The 16,511-nt window shown below is 39.2% G+C and overlaps 1 protein-coding gene across 4 annotated transcripts in view; it reads left to right on the top strand.

The window, feature by feature from the left end:
* Window positions 1-16,511, top strand: part of LOC120457137 — a 60,655-nt gene that overhangs the window by 13,666 nt on the left and 30,478 nt on the right. For 3 of the 4 annotated variants that reach the window (XM_039644381.2, XM_039644380.2, XM_039644379.2), the window contains exon 3: window positions 14,907-16,495. In XM_039644381.2, coding sequence (XP_039500315.1) covers window positions 14,907-16,495 — 1,589 coding nt within the window. The remainder of the gene's footprint in view (window positions 1-14,906; window positions 16,496-16,511) is intronic. The other variant, XM_039644382.2, reaches the window with a different exon arrangement.

Here is a 16,511-nt window from a genome sequence, read left to right as displayed (position 1 = left end):
AGTTTATTTAACATTAACTTTGACTTTAGAAGGGAAAATCCTTAACTAATCATATCGAATTTGTTTAGCTGTCAAATTGTCGAGTGTGTTTGCCTAGATTTATTTCATTTATCAGTCGACGTTTCAATTAAAATTCGCAGAATAATGGCAATTGCGATTAGATTCCGATGTGCCGTGAAATTTTAAACTCGCATATCAAGTTTATTTATGTTTCTAAGATTGCAACTTTCAAGTGTTTTTTGTGGTCTCAACGGAAAAGGATTTCATTTATTTCGCCGAGAAACGTGTTCAAACTTTTGCTTTGCTTTAGTTCTGTTTTTAGTTTTGTTATTAGATTTGTTTTTAGCTTTTGTTTTTAATTTTGTTTTTAGTTTTGTTATTAGTTTTGTTATCAGTTTTGTTTTTGGGCGCACTTGCTTGACCTTGACTCGTTTCAATGGCATTTTGTGTTACCATACTAATAAACCGGTTTAAGCCAAAGTTATGCTAATGCTCCATTTCCGTTGTTGTCGTGGAAACAGGTGGCATTTAACTAAGTTCACAAAAAGTTGCATAAATTCGATTATTATTAGAAAAAAAGAAAATAAAAGACTTTAATTACCTGTAAAATACATATAGATATAGATGAAAATAACTGGAATTTATATGTAATACATTCTACATTCATTCAATAATAAGAGTCACAAAACCTGAAAGCCTTTAAAAATCTGAAGTTCTCACTAACAATCAGCATTACCTTAGTTATACAATATTTTTATGCGGAACGCCGCATTTGGGAACTTTTAAAAACGCAAATATCGTTTAGCAACATTCAATGATTTCGTTATTTGCATTTTCAAATGAGTCATTGCAAAAAGTGTAAGATAATATGAGATATACAAAAACAAAAAAAGAGTTGAAAAAGATGCGGAAAAACATAACAAATAAAAACACAAGCTAATGATAATGACAATGGTAATGGTGATGATGATTATGATGATAATGTTGTCGATGATAATGATGATGGTAAGGTACACGGTTTCACGATTTTGTGGCTTAGAGACAAGCGAAAAACAAAACAAAGTGGGAAGTGAAAAGCATTTGAGAAGGGAAGACGACACACAGACAAGGCGATAAAAACGGGCATAAGGAAAAGCTAAAAATAATTATATGTAATTTAACACCATTGACCTGCCACAATGATTACAGTGGAGGCAGCAAAAGGCAACCGCAATAGAGGATGTGTCCTCCATCCTTCTTCTCTGCCATTCCATTCCTTTATTTTTCTTTGCCTTCCATTCCATTTCATTCCATTCCATTCCATTCAATTCGTATCCGCCCCAAAGGACACCAACCATTAGTGGAAAACAAATGGTGCAAGAGGAAAAGTGGCAACAAATGTAGATTGCTTTTGAGAAAAATCTTTAAATTATTCCTAAAAAAACAGATTTCTATAAATTATTTTTCATAGCCTAAACCCTTTTGTGTAATTACAGAAAGAAATATAAAATGAAAAAACTTTTTATTCAGGGGGTTTCATGTCTCAGTGTGTTCACTGTATGTATAACAAAAGCAAATTAATGTTAAAAGGCAAGATAATTTTGCTGCTGACGATGGACCAAAATTATTTTCTCTTTCCCAGCTTGTTTATGTTCGCTTGGGTTTTTTTCTTTTGTTAAAACTTTTTTTTTTTTCTTTGGTTTTTTTTTGCTTGTTTGCTAAATTAGAACGCAATTTAAAAGAGAAAAGCAGTTGTATCTATGTATCTACATCTATTGCTTGCGGAAAAAGTTCGGTGATTGATGTGTCTGGAGTACACAGATAAAGAAAATCTACACAAATGTTGCTCATACAATTGTTTAAGATAATGAGCAGAGCGTAAAACTCAAAATAAACACACTCAAATACCTGACATTTTTTATCTAACTTTTAGAAATTTACCGCAGAATAATAAATAAATAAAATAAATAAATTAGCAGGCTTTTCTCATGGGTTTTCTTCACTTCATGTTGTTATTTTCAAAATATTCCTATGATTGCGTTGCTATAATGATGATTTTATAAGACATGTACGTACCATTCAATTGAAAAGCTTTAAATCGATGTTTTGTTATCGATAACAAAGGAAAATAGATTTCTGTTGAAGCTACGCTTGTTATAAACTCTATTTTGCAGTTCATTTCAACTGGAACCCCTTTTTCTTTCCGTACACTTACAAGCGGTAGTCCAATTCTTTTTCTGCGCTTTTCCAAGGTTTTTCCTACCCTTTCCCTGCCAACACTAGCATCCGTGTTATCGATATGCAAATGTTGTTTGCATTTGGGGCAGTGTGAATCTCGCATTTCTTGCTTTGCTTGCCCCCTTGGAAAATGTCAACAGTTTTTGTTTCATTCACAAGGGGCTACTCACACACACACACACGCACACTTCCAGCTGCAATTGCATGCCGCCGCTTTACACACACACACACTCGCACACACACAGACACATCACAATTTTAATCGCTTTCGAACGGTCAAGGTTGCAAAATATTTAATGACTCAAATGCGACGTCGCGACGCCCGCTGTCAGCTGGCAGCGCAGTCGACGTCGACGTGGGCAGCGCTGCCGCCGTTTCTTCTCTTATTTTTATATATGTATGTTTGTACATATGTATGTACATTTGTTTGCTTGTATATTTTTTAACTTTTTGTTTATCGACCCGGCACTTTGCACACACATGCACATGCACTTGCATAGTGTATGTCAGTCAAGTGTGTGTTTTTGTTGCTGTTTGCTTGTCACTCTGTCGCTTGCTCCACCCTTCACCCCCCTCCCATCTACCTCCCTGCCTCTTGTTGATTTTTCCATTTCCCCCCTTTGCACCGCTCACTTTTGTGCCATTTTTAAAACATTTTTAATGGTTTGAAAGTAAACTAGTTAAAGAAAACATTAAAAACTAATTTTAAAAACTAGAAAAATTAAACATATTTGTTCGAAGTGTATACGCATATCGTACAGTTTATTTTCCAAGAAATCACATTGCACAAATAGCAGGGCAAGAAAAATAGATGCAATATAAGCAAAAAAAAACAATGGAACAGCTTTGCGTAAACAAACAAATAAACAAACATCGGAAATCCGCAAGCCAAAATGAAATTGATATTGCTAATTGGCAAAGCATTACAATTCCAAGAGGGAAGTTTACTACTAGCGTGGCGAGAAAATAAAAAACAAATAAAACCACTCGATTCTTGGGTTAAGTTTATTTACTTATGAACATTCGATATTGTGTTTTGTGGCTGGTCTTTGTGGGTAGCGAAAAGCGAATAATGGAGAAGTCGACAGATACAAATGTATCTGTATCTTTTTGCGCCTTTGTGTATCTGGTATCACTCGCACTGCGATGCCTTTGTTATTGAAAATGCAGCTATAAAACTAAACAAAGAACCGGCCCCGCCCCCATTCACGCCCCCATTTCCATACCCATTCCCACAGACTTTAAAATTCAAACCAAGAAAAAGTTTCGCCCATTTTAGTTTTAGTTTTTCAGTTGCTTTTTACCCTCATTTTTTTTGCGCTTTGTTGAGCCAAAACTATTTTGTAGTTTGTATAACTTTGGCAGGAGTTTTGAACTTCCATTTTGAATATTTGAAGGGAAGTAGTTTCCACGTTTTTCGTTGTTTTTTTTTTTAAATTTTCCTCTTATTTTTTTTTTGTATTTTGTGAAACTTTTAGGAACTGAAGGAAATTGAAGGAGCCAAAAATGGAACTTCAATTGGAGATTGCATTTGGGGAATTGTAAATCAATTTGAACTTGCTTGCTGGGCAAACTTTTCGCTCGATTAGAATTACGATTTTCGTTGGAATTTTCCTCAATATTTCCATTTGCGTTTGATATTCATGTGCCCCCCAAAAGAACACAACAAACACACATGTGAATATTTGATTGTTTTCAAATTGGTTTCAAGTATTAATTAACGACGTTTAACTTCCTTCAAGGAATTTCGAGTCTTAGACTGCAATAATATGACTATGTAATCAACTTTATTAACAGTTTATGCGCTGTTCAGTCGATATAACATACTAAAAAGTTTAGTTGAAGAAGTAATTTGCAAATGCTTTTAGATTGAATATCTATTAGAAGAATTATCATCTTTGTTAACTGGAACAATTCGAACATGCATATTGCGCATACGTTGCTCATACATATCATGATATCCCCCGACCTATCCCAATAATTTTATAGCACATTGGGGAAGCATTTGCACTTGGTGAGTGACCCCCCAAAACCCCCCACCTCCTCCCCTCCACCACAAAATAACAGCAGAAATAAAAAAAACACAAGACAAAATACAAAAGCGAGAGGAAAAGCGAAACACAAAAAATGCCAATAAAATGTACATACGTAATGAAATATAATTAAAGAAAGCGAGGAGGGGAAAACACAAAAAATAAAAAAAAAGAGAAAAGCCAAGTATAATTAACAATTGACGCGGTCGATGCCAACGTCGCAGTTTGCAGTCACCGTCGACGTCGACGTCGACGTCGCCGTCCAGACAATGTCTATTTTTGCTAAAAGCGCAACAATACAAAAAGTGCAGCGGCCCCAGAGGAAAAATGCAAAAAGCTATAAAAAAAATAGAGAGAAGAGAGGAGAGAGGAGGAAGAGGAGGAGGGGAGACTCATTATGAAATCACCTTCAACTATAGTTTTGCACTGCAACGACCCCAAGCTAGACAGAGTGGGCAATAGAGGACGGGTGAAAGAGACGCAAGAGCCACGGGCGAAGAGGGCAAAACGGAGACCGATAGATCAAAAAAGAAAAATAAAAAAAATAGAGACGAAATGAGGCAATGAGATGCTCAGAGCAAAACACTTGCAGTCAATTAAATAGCAGCGCTACGCAGTGAGTGTGTGTATCGAAAGTATCGATTTAAAAATGTAATAGTTAAAAGTGCAATTTGTCATCGAAAAGATCACTTAAAACTAACGAACGCAAGGTTTGACACATTAAAGATATCAAAAGTATTGCAAATTCATTGGGAAAACGAACAAAGTGTGGTATCGAAGGTTTACAAACTATGGAAAACGTTCATATATCGAAAATATCGAAATATGTAATGTGCAAAGTATCGATATTATGTTGCAGGCGGCGAGAATATAACAGTTGCTGAGGTATTTTGTGACTGTTATATTTCTATTGAACTGATTTATATTCGCATTGTAAATTCTCCGAGGTCTTTAACATTTTGACCCCAGCTGTATATCTCTAGTGTATCTGTATCTGAAACTGCAACTGTATCTGTATCTGCAACTGCAATTGTATCTGTATCACTGTCTGCAACTGTATCTGTATCTGCAACTGCAACTGTATCTGTATCTGTGTCTGCAACACAATACCTCACATACACACATTGTAGAAAAACGAGCGCACACTCGAGGCCACGTAAAACGGTTAAAGTTCTCTGAGTCATGCCGGCTCAGCACCGCACCGCACCGCACCGCCCCCTTTCCCCTTTCCGCATCCTTCTCAAGCTATTATTTTCCAACACGTTCATACATGCATACGTACATCTCCATTGAGCAGTAGTTTTACAGTTAATCGGAGACGGAGAAGGCGACACAGAGAGGGACAGAAAGAGAGATAGAGACAGAGACGCATGCTAAAAACGACATTTGTTCGCATTCTCAGCGATTGAAACTTTAATGAACCCGCCCCGTTTTTCCCAACCCCCCTGCTCCCCTTTTTTCTCCATTGGCTGTCATTCAATTTTGATGATGATTGCTCGTTGAATATTTGATACGTCTTTGCATAATCGCATCTATTTTTATTACTTTTATTCCCATCCATCGATCGATCGAGCAATGAGAACCGAGTTATGGACTCATGGGTAATTAACGCGTATTACGTGTATCGGAACTCCAACGTTCTTCGTCGAAGGATGTGCTTTTGCCTTATCGAAATGCATTGAAATGTTTTATATGGATAATAATATAATAATAATAAATTGTTTTTAGAGTTATAAATTGATGTAGATTGGTGATCAATCTGAATGCTTTATGACCCAAATTTTCTAACTCAGCTGCCCGACTTTTTTCTAAGCTCTTTATGCAATATATATATATATGTATAGATAGACATGTATATATAGTAAACATTCCTTTATCTTGCTGCTTTCAATACATTTTGTTTTTGTTCCTCTTCCGTGTTCAATCGTGAATCGATTGTGATAAGAGTGAGCGTAAGCGTATACTTATTGATAACGCCACGCATCGCGTTCTACCAATGTCACGTTCCTGTTTACACACACACACACACATACACACATGCACATGTACCACAGACACAAACACACACACACACGGCTGCATTGCCACTAGATTAAATCGCGATAAGTTTTATGGCTTTTATTGTGTTTTATTTGTTTTACGCGGTACTGCTTTTAGATTAGATTACAAAAAAAATGGAAAAAAATGGAAAATAAAATAGGAAAAAAAACACGTATGTGTACTGTGTCCTATAAAATAGAAACAACAAGAAACAGATTAATTCATGGCCCCGTTTTGGCGCGCATTTTTATTGTGTTTTTTTCTTTTCCTCCTTTTTTTTTTTATAAACTTTGTGTACAAAAGTAGATCGTCAGGGTGGCAAAGAAGATAGCGGGGTGAGGTGGAAGTATTTCTATTTACCTTTGTTTTACAACCTCGATTAGATAAAGATACATTTCCATAGAAACTCGAACACTTGCGTTTTATTTTGGACACTGCGTAGAAAGAGCGATGAAACTACTATTTTGATACCCCACTTGATAGCGAATATTAGTTGGTTTTTAACGAAAATAAAGTGCTAACTATTTAATGAAAACTTAAAAAAAAAATACTATGCGTAATTGAAATTATTTTAAACAATTGTAAGGAAAACTATATACCTTTTTAAATTATTTTAATAGAGTATTAATCAAGTATCTAATAAGTTAAAGATACTCTTTAGTCAGAGGTTGTTATTTTGGTTACAAAAAAATAAACGTGTCGTTTCTAATACTTTTCAAGTGGAATTTCATGCGAAAGCCTGCCATAAATCGCACCTAATCACACCCCTTTCCATAAAATGATACACACATAGGTGCATATGTATATGTACATATGTATATGTACATTTGTGAGTAATTTTGTAACCATGTGCCGGCAAAAGTTCAATGTACAGCTATGAAAATAGAGGAGATGGGCTGGGATTGGGAATTGGGGTGCCCATTATGCTGTTGTAGTCCCTTTCGATCGTAGATCTTTTTTTGTATCTTTGCATCTTTGTATCTTTGTATCTACTGTATGAATAGAGGGGAAATTGCTTTCGCAACCTCGTGTGAAAATTCGCAAGTTAGTGGGATGACTTGTTCACACACAATTTATGTACACACATGTACATATGTTTCTACGTTTATTAATTCCCAGAATTTTTGCAGTTGTACGAGATCTCAGAATCTCTATCTTCTCAGTTTGCAAGGAAATACCGATGATTTGAAGTTATAGTAACCGCTTCATTTAATGAATAACTATACTTTTGCGGCAATAAACTCAATTTAGGAGCTTTTAAAACATGTTATATTAAACAACTTAGGAAAAATACAAACAAAAATGTTCAAGATCACAAGGGAATGGGAAAATGGGGATGTGGGGAGGTGAGGATGATCAGATTTCCTTTCCCATTTATTTCTCATCACAATTTCAGCATTTTGCTGATATCTTGAAATTTGAGTAGACTTAAATAACAATTTCTACGCGCTGACGTTGCGTTTGAAATCAAATATCCCCCGGTGGCTTAAAAGTGCAAAAACAAAAAAAAAAGAACCCGAGAAGCGAACAAAGAACCCCAGAATACAAACTGCTGACTATCTCACTAAGTGTTGAGAACAGCTGTAAAAACAGCTGGCTAAAATACAAAAAAAAAAGGTGAAATAACAAAAAGGCAGATGAAAAGCAAATAAATAGCGATATTCGAGCATTAGAGCTGCTTACGTTAGCATTTCAGGCTTTCCAAAATTGCGCGTTTGCAGAAAGTACAAAAAAATACCCCCTAAATCATTAAATTAACAAAGTTGTTGGTTTAAATATATGTAATAGCTTACAAGCTGTAATCAAGTATGATTCCCAGCTGTGTGATTCATTTGTAACATCTCAATACACGAAATGTCAGTTCTCCCAGGCAAAATACTATGATTAAGTGCAGATATTTATAGCTTGACTTTAGATTGTTAGATAGCGCCACCTGTCGTCTGATATTAATGCCCAGACTTTGGACATACGGGGGTTATTATAACTGAATGACTGACTGACTGAATGAGTGAATGACTGACTGAATGGGCGACTGACTGAGGGGAATGCACGACGCCCACTGTCATAATAATAACACTAATCTAAATGGTCATGAGTCATTTGCGGTTTTTTTTTCCCTACTACCCCTTTCCATTTTCATTTTTTTTTTTTTCCTTTTTTTTGTTACTTTTTTTTTGCTTTATTTTTATTAGTTTTTTTTGCTATTGGCTGTCGCTGTTTTTGTTGGTACGTCGCTATAATTTAGTATACAACGCTCTCTCTGAATTCATGAGGTGCGACAGGTGCGAGGGGAAAACTGAGATAACTCATCGATGGGCGAACAAGGTGTGTGTTGTACATTGAACTACTAAATGGGCAAATGCAAATGTGCAATTTCAGCTCATTAATATTCAAGTGTCTCTCTCTCTGTGTGTGTGTGTGTTTGAGTTGTGTTTAAGTTTGTATGTCTGCGGGATATTAGACGTATGTAGATAGATAGATAGATAGATAGATAGATAGATAGATAGATAGATAGATAGATAGATAGATAGTTGTATGTGGTTATTTTGGTATAGAAGCGAAACGACGAGACACGTCAGTGACGATATGATGATAACCCACCGAGTTGACTGCTGTCGACCGTGTTTAGTTATTGTTTCCATTTGTGGCATTTAATCGTTGAACTTAACTGTCACCCAGATTGCCAGCAATCCGGAATTGGCAAATGAATCATTCGGCCAAAGATACAAGTGGGTATTTCCATGAAAGTGCTTTGAATATTCATTAATGCGCCCAAAGGCAATCAACTTTGATTTGTTCCTTATACTTGCAGGTAACTGAAGGTAAAATGTTGATAATAAAACACATTTCATATTGGTTTAACAATTTTTTTAAATCATAAACAACACTTTAATGAAACCTTAACGCATTTGCGCTCACAAGGTTTTAATTTTGAGAGCAGTCACGAATATGCGATGTTAATTAATAGCTAATTGTTTGTTAGTTGACAGAACTTGGCTAATTTAGTGGCAAAATCAAAAGAGATGTTACTATGTTTGTATGTTACTAAGTAACTGTTTCTGGGATTGTTTTTGAAGTGCTGTTTAGATTGCTTACAAGCCATAAAAGTTAATTACAAATAATTATTCAATGCTTGACATATTCATTCAACACCTGGAATCACCTGGAATCACTTGGAATCACTCACTTACAGCAAAACGCGATTAAAGTGTGCGATATGAATGAATTCCCACAGTTATTATTAGCTGTTAGCCTATTGCGTGTTTTAACAACTATTTTAGACGAGTTTCCACCATTAAAGCCATCAAACACTCATCGTTTCTGGCTCAAAGAACAGCTGATCCACTTTGCGTTCTCTCTCCATCTCCCTTCCACTACATGTAGCTCCATCTCTCTCTTTCTATCTCTCTCGCTCTTCCCATCTCTCCATCTCGTTCTGTGGCATTCGCCCCATCTCACTCCTTACGCTTTTGTCTCTGTTTGCGTGGCATTTCTTGTCTCGAGAGCACAAATTAAATTTCCAACGAATTTAATGGCACACAGACGACAGACGGAAGAGAGGAGGAGTAAGGATGCGAAAGAGAGAGCTGAAGCAGAGGGGGTGAAGAGACAGAGACACAGATAGCAAAGGACGTTTTAAAGTTGCAGCTGTCTCGCTCCAGCAGCTGGGCAAAGTTCAGTGCCTAAAAGCAGGCAACGGAAAACAGAAATGAAAAGCATGTGGTTGGCGCAAAAAAAAACAAAAAAACAAAAAAAAAAGCGTGGGAAATGCATTTCTAGATTTATGCGAAAAACGAAGAGCAGGCGAAAAATTGTGGGTGGGGGGGGGGGGGGGGGAGAGAGGGTTGGAAAACTGGAGCCAAGAATAATAATCAACATACAAAATACGGCTGGCTTTTCCAACTTCTGCCCCCACAATTCCACTCTTTGGGGAATTCATAACAAGGCTGTCATCGCCTGCAACCCCCTACACCCCCCTCCCCCACACCCCCACGTTTTCCCCATTTTTCTGCATTTTCTGCCGCCCAAAAAAAATCAATAACGAGCACAAAAAAAAAAGAAAGAAAAGAAAAGTTTGTTGTTTTTCTGTTGGCCTGCACACTGTGAGCGCTGCAATTGGGGAAAAAGGGATCGGAAAATTGGGCGGGAAAGTTGAGAAAAATGGGGAGGCGATAGCAGACAGCTATTTGTTGTGCGTACACTTTAAAAAACACAAAAGTATTTGCCAAATAAGCACGCTTATGAAATGTTTTTACATAGTAAGTTGTTACATAGTTAGTAATAAACAATCAAATGTAATAGTAATAGTATTAATTGCTTAGGAATATTTCGCAATTCCCCCGTTTTTGGCAGTGTACGCCGTTTTTCTGCAGCCACTGCTTCTTCTTGTTTCGTGCTCCTTTTATTTTTTGCATAGAAGAATTTGCGCTTTCCGTTTTATATTCGTGTTTTCATCATTTTTTCTCTGTTTTTTCGTTTTTTTTCTTGTTTTTCGTGGTTTTATATTTCGCCCTTTTTTTGCTTGGTTTGTGTTCCCTGTTTTATGTTCCATCTTTTCGGTTTTTCTGTTAGTTTTGCTCAAATATTTGCGTTGATTCTTTTTATTTCGCTGTGTGTATGTGCCTATTATATACATACACACATGTGTGTACATATGTATGTGTGGCATATATGGATTACATATACATATGCATATATGTGTGAGTGTATGTGTGGAGTGTATGTGTGGTCACAGCCACAAGGCGTGGCTGAAAGAAGAAGACGAACAAGAAGTGGGCAAAGGGGGCGGTGGATGAATGGTTATGGATGCTGCACACACACACACACACACACACACACAGACACAGGCACTCGTGTATATGAATTACTGCGCACATAACGGATAACGGATAACGGTGCATGTGTGCATGCTGCCCTCTCTTTCGCCCACATACGCCCATCCCTGTCCCCAAATGCTGGCCATCTCTTTCTGGCTGCCGTGTGTTTTCAAACTTTTTCAAACGAAAACAAAGCGGTGTGCGTGCGGCTTTTAATTATTTTCCTTTCTGTTTGATGAAACTTTAATGTGGAAAACGAAACGAGCGAAAAGGGAGGAAAATGTTTAAAGGAATTTGCGAGGAAAATGCCGAGCGAGCAGAAGAAACCGCCGAGAGAGAAGGAAACTTGAAGATGAGAGCTTATTAGCCGGAGCTTTTCCTTTGACTCGAGTTTAGATTTCCCATTTTCCCATTTCTCCTTTGTTCTTTAAAGTTGAATTCTGGTCGTGGGTGTGGCACACGCAATAAAAGCTAAACAAAAGATGGGTAAATGGAGTACTTGGGTAAATGTTATTACATGTGCAACTATTCTATGTAAATGTATGTACAATGTAATACATTACATTACATTCGATGTAATTATAAGAACATCAAACTAGTTGGTATTGAAACTAGATAGTTTAAATATTTAGGGTCTTAACAATCCGCAGTCTTTCTCTACTTTAAGTTATGCAAGAAAAATGGAAATTTTGCAACTTTATCTCTCGCCAACACAAAGTCAAATTCAAATTGTATGCAATTCTTCTGTACCTTGTATATTTACATATAAACATATATCCCATATGTGTTGTATAGCAATTGCTAATTTTTGTTCCTTTTCTCTTTTATTTGCAGGTAAAACATCCCAACGAACATGTAAAGCAGCGCACTGAAAACGAAAATAAATACAAAAAGGCAGCGATTTAGCATTTTGCGAAGGAAGGAATTGAATTATTATAAGGCAGGAAATCGGAATAATCGAAAACAAGAGTGAAATATTTAAAACAAGCAGCAAAGCTCAATGGAATAAATAATAAAGAATGTTAAAATAAACGAATTATAGCAGCTATCTGTAGGAAATAATATACGAAAAATAACTAAAGGTATCTGAAAGATATGTTAAGGTATCTGAAAGATACGAGCATTAGAAAGAGTATAAGAACGTGATGGAACTTTAATGAGAACCTCGAATAGGCAAGGTCAAAAGGAATTCAAAAGGAATTCACAAGTAATGGATTTAGACGGAAGAAATACAAGAAATACGCGAAAAGCTTCGACTCATCGTAAAACGAAAAGGTCAAAGTTTATACTTGGTTTTTAGAGCTTTTTTGGCTGGTGTAAAATATTATTTAAGAATACAAAACAAAAAACGAGGCACAAGCAGATTGTACATTGTATATAAGAACTGCATAAATATAAAATTGTTACAAAATTATAAAGAGTTATAAAGAATGTTATAAATTACCAAATGACACAAAAATGAAATGATACAAAAATTAGTCAAAAAGTGATAATGAGAAAAATGAGAAATATAACGATTTACTTATAAATAAAATCAAAACCTAAATAACTATTTAGAGCACAAACAGAAAAAAAATCTATTCGAAATTTCAAGAATAACTTATATAACTTATAACAAATAAATAAAGAAAAAACGTAGATATATTTATATATAGAAAGTATGCTGTACATAGTGTGTATATATAGTTAAGTATAAATGAGTTCTGCATTTGTGGTGATTTTCAACTGTGATTTTTTCGCGAAGTTCGCCGTCATTCATGATTGATGATTGCGCTACATCATTGTCTCTCGGCTTTTCTTCTTTTATTTTATTTCAAAAGCAAAATTGAGCTGGACTCGACAAAAGCCTTGAATTTGATGTTTTTCTATACAAAAAAAAAAAAACACGCACACACATACAAAAAACAAAAATAAAAGAATGGTTCACGGTGAAGTTTGGCAACGTTGCTCGACGGTCGCAGGCCATCTCTTTCGCACTCGCAGCGCTTTTAATATTTAATGAATTAATAAACGAGCCTGTGGTTGTTGCTGTGCAACATTGTTTGCCACTGTGTGTGTGTGTGTGCGTGTGTGTTTTTGTGTGTTTGTGAGTGACGTTGATGCATGAGGTCGCGACGCTGCGTCGACGTCGCCGTTGGCAGAGGCAACGAGTGTTGTGGAGGGGGGTAAGTGGGGGCGTGGGGTCAATCGCGTCGCACGTTAATCACAAATCCCATCAAATGCGTTTACTGCTGTTAATAATAAATTTGATTTGATTCAAAATGCACACAACAAGCAACAACAAAAAAAAAAAACACGAGAAATGCATTTTTGACGACTTTCGTATGAGAGTTTCTGTTTAATTTGATGAATAAATGTGGCAAATTGAAGATAAAATTTGCAGGGCAAGAAAAACGGTAAAGTAGCAAGTAAAGTTGGCATATTCAATATACAAGTATGTACAAACGATTAATTTGTTGCTAAATATCTATATAAATGGACTAATGTCAAACTAAGCATGTGCTTATACACTTGTAAATTTGACAAATTCAATGGCTTACACGACTTAATTATTAAAAATTAAATGAGGCAGCCCGAAAACCAAGTCAAAACACTGGCGGGCATGGTCAATATTTGAGCCACCACTGTGCGTGTGGAGTGGGGAAAGGCGGCAACAACAAATCGGTTCGATTGTCGCCTCTGCCGGCGCTCTGTCGACGTCGCTCTGCCGACGTCGACGCGGCTGCCGTTCGCTGCCCACATGGCTGACCGCCAACATGGAACATGTGCGATGTTCGTTGTTCGATGTTTGAAGCGAGCGCGCGACTAACGGGTTCGATGCGGCGGCAGCACATGGCGGCGTACAAGCACGAAAACGAAAGAGATGGCCGCATGCGGCACACGCATAAGCTCTCTCGCTCGCACCGGCTCGATGCCGGCCGGGGTTCGTGTCCCCAATAACAAAAATAATAACAATAAGCGCAGATGCACCGTTAGATCGCTACTGTGATAAGTATATATAGATAAATAAATATATATGTATATGGAAATATTTATGTAGAAAAGCACATGCGTATGCGTATGCATTATGCAGATAGGCTAAATGATAGGATGCGATGATCATGCGATTATCTTTGATTGCCGCGTAAACGGGGTCAAGCCGCAGTTGTTTGCATTCATTTCAGCGTTTATATCTCGTTTATAACCCGCAACTGCAAAATGCAATCTGAAAAATGCCAAATGCAAACTGCGAAATGCAACATGCCAAATGCAAACTGCAAAATGCAACATGCAACATGCAATTGCAGATCGCAGTTGGCGCATAATTGAAAGCTACTAGACTTGCAACAAGTCGCTGGATTAGCTACATATATATGTAAATATGTAGATATAGTTCTTGGAACTGCATATAACTTGTTTTTTATGAGTGGCCGATTATAATGGCAGGTGTTCTGAGCTGATCTGTGCATTTCCATGATTTATAGACAGGTGTCCAGAGCCAATTAAGTTGCAGTAGGTTAGTAAGTCTGCTTAGTAAGTTCATTGATTAACTGCAGGTGCATCTTATGGTTATTTAAACAGTAAAAAGCATAAATGTTTAGTTAGCAAGATGCATAAGAATCGGAATTAAAGCAGTCTGTTCATGAAAACAGTTTTAATTAAATGTAGCTCTTTTTGATTATTTGATATAGAGGAGTTAAGGAACTATTTGTAAACCACTGAGAAATGCGTTTCCTTCCTTCGCTGAATGCCACATTGCTCACGCTTCCGTTGCCCATTTGAACAATAATTTAATAATCTGCTGTGTTCCTCTCCTTTCGCCCCCACTGGTCGTACAGGGCCCTTGAGCTGCCGCAGTATGCCAAGCAGGTGGCGCACCTTCAGCAGCAGCAGCAACAGCAGCAGCATCAGTCGCACCAGCAGCATCAGCAGCAGCAGCAACAGGACCAACGCACCAACCTGCATCCGCAAATCCATCACCACCACCAACAGCAGCAGCAGCAGCAGCAGCAGCAGCAGCAACAGAAGCAGCAGCAACAGCATATGCAACAGCAGCAGCAGCAGCAGCAACCTTTGTCACCACCTCGTCCTGGAAACTCTGGTAGCGGCAACAGCGGCGGCAGCGGCAGCAACAACAGCAGCAGTGCAGCAGCGGCAGCAGCAGCAGCAGCTGCAGCGGCGGCGTCCGTTAATCCCGGTTACTCGCCATCATCCGCAGCAGCTGCAGCAGCAGCAGCGGCGGCGGCCGTCAACTCCGGCTACCCGCCACCACCCCCGCAGCATCGTTTCATTCAAAACACGGGCTACAGCATTGCACCGGCGCCCAACTACCGCGATAATCCCTACTCGCGTCACACCCAAATTCAGCAGCAGCAACAGCAGCAGCAACAGCAGCAACAGCAGCAGCAGGCTGCAGCGTCGATGCCGGAGTATCAGAGGGCAGCAGCTCGAGCGGCTGTGGCGGCTGTTTCGGCGGGCAAGGGCAACGTTGGTGGCCAAAGTTCCAACACCAGCGGCAGCAGCAGCAGCAGCAGCAGCGGCAGCAGTGGAGGTGGAGGAGCAAGTGCCGGCGGATCAGCTCCACCCGGCGGCGGTGTCGTCCAGGTATCGCAGTCCGGCGGTGTGCTGGTCATGGAGGCCATGCCCCACTATGCCAGTCAACCAAATAGTAATCCCTCCCAGCAACAACAGCAACAGCAGCAGCAGCAGCAGCAGCAGCAAGGCGGCAATCCCAGTGGCGCAGGTGGAACATCTGCTGCTGGCGGGGGAGGAGGAGGAGGAGGAGGCGGCGGTGGCAGCGTAATGGTCGGGAGTCTGGGGCGCATCCTGATGCCCCATCCGCAGGCGCTGCAATACACCAGCGAGTACCTGACCAATGCCACAGCGGCCGTTGCTGCGGCGATGGTCAACCAGCGACAGCATTTGCAGCTCCAGCAACAGCAGCAGCAACATCCGCAACAGCAGCAACATCCGCCCGAGCCATTTGGCGGCCAGCAGCCGTACAAGAAGCAGCGGCTTAGCGACGCCGATGCCATCAGCCGGCAGAGCCACAATGATGTGTGCCGACAAAGGGGCACCATGCCCATGGCCATGCAGCTCAAGGTGGAGACGCTGTCACAGCAGCAGCAGCAACAGCAGCAGCAGCAGCAGCGACAACAGCACCTGCAGCAGATGTATGGCACACAAACGCAGGGCCGCAATCAGCCAGCGGTGAGCAGCATGTCCTCCGTGGTTAGCCAACCGGTGGGCACTATCGTCACCAGCAGCGTCTCCACGGCGGGCACAACCAGCAGCAGTAGCAGCAGCAGTGGTAGTGGCCATGTTGCCACCGGACCGGGATCGGGATCGGGAACGGGAACGGGAACGGGCAACACGGCAGCCGCCAGCACGGAGGCGTACCATCCCCAGGTGAGTAGTGGTCACC

This window comes from Drosophila santomea, chromosome X (assembly GCF_016746245.2).
Source record: "Drosophila santomea strain STO CAGO 1482 chromosome X, Prin_Dsan_1.1, whole genome shotgun sequence".
Classification (NCBI taxonomy): Eukaryota; Metazoa; Arthropoda; class Insecta; order Diptera; family Drosophilidae; genus Drosophila; species Drosophila santomea.
The sequence above is the reverse complement of the archived record's forward strand: the minus strand, read 5'-3'. Positions and strand labels throughout refer to the sequence as shown.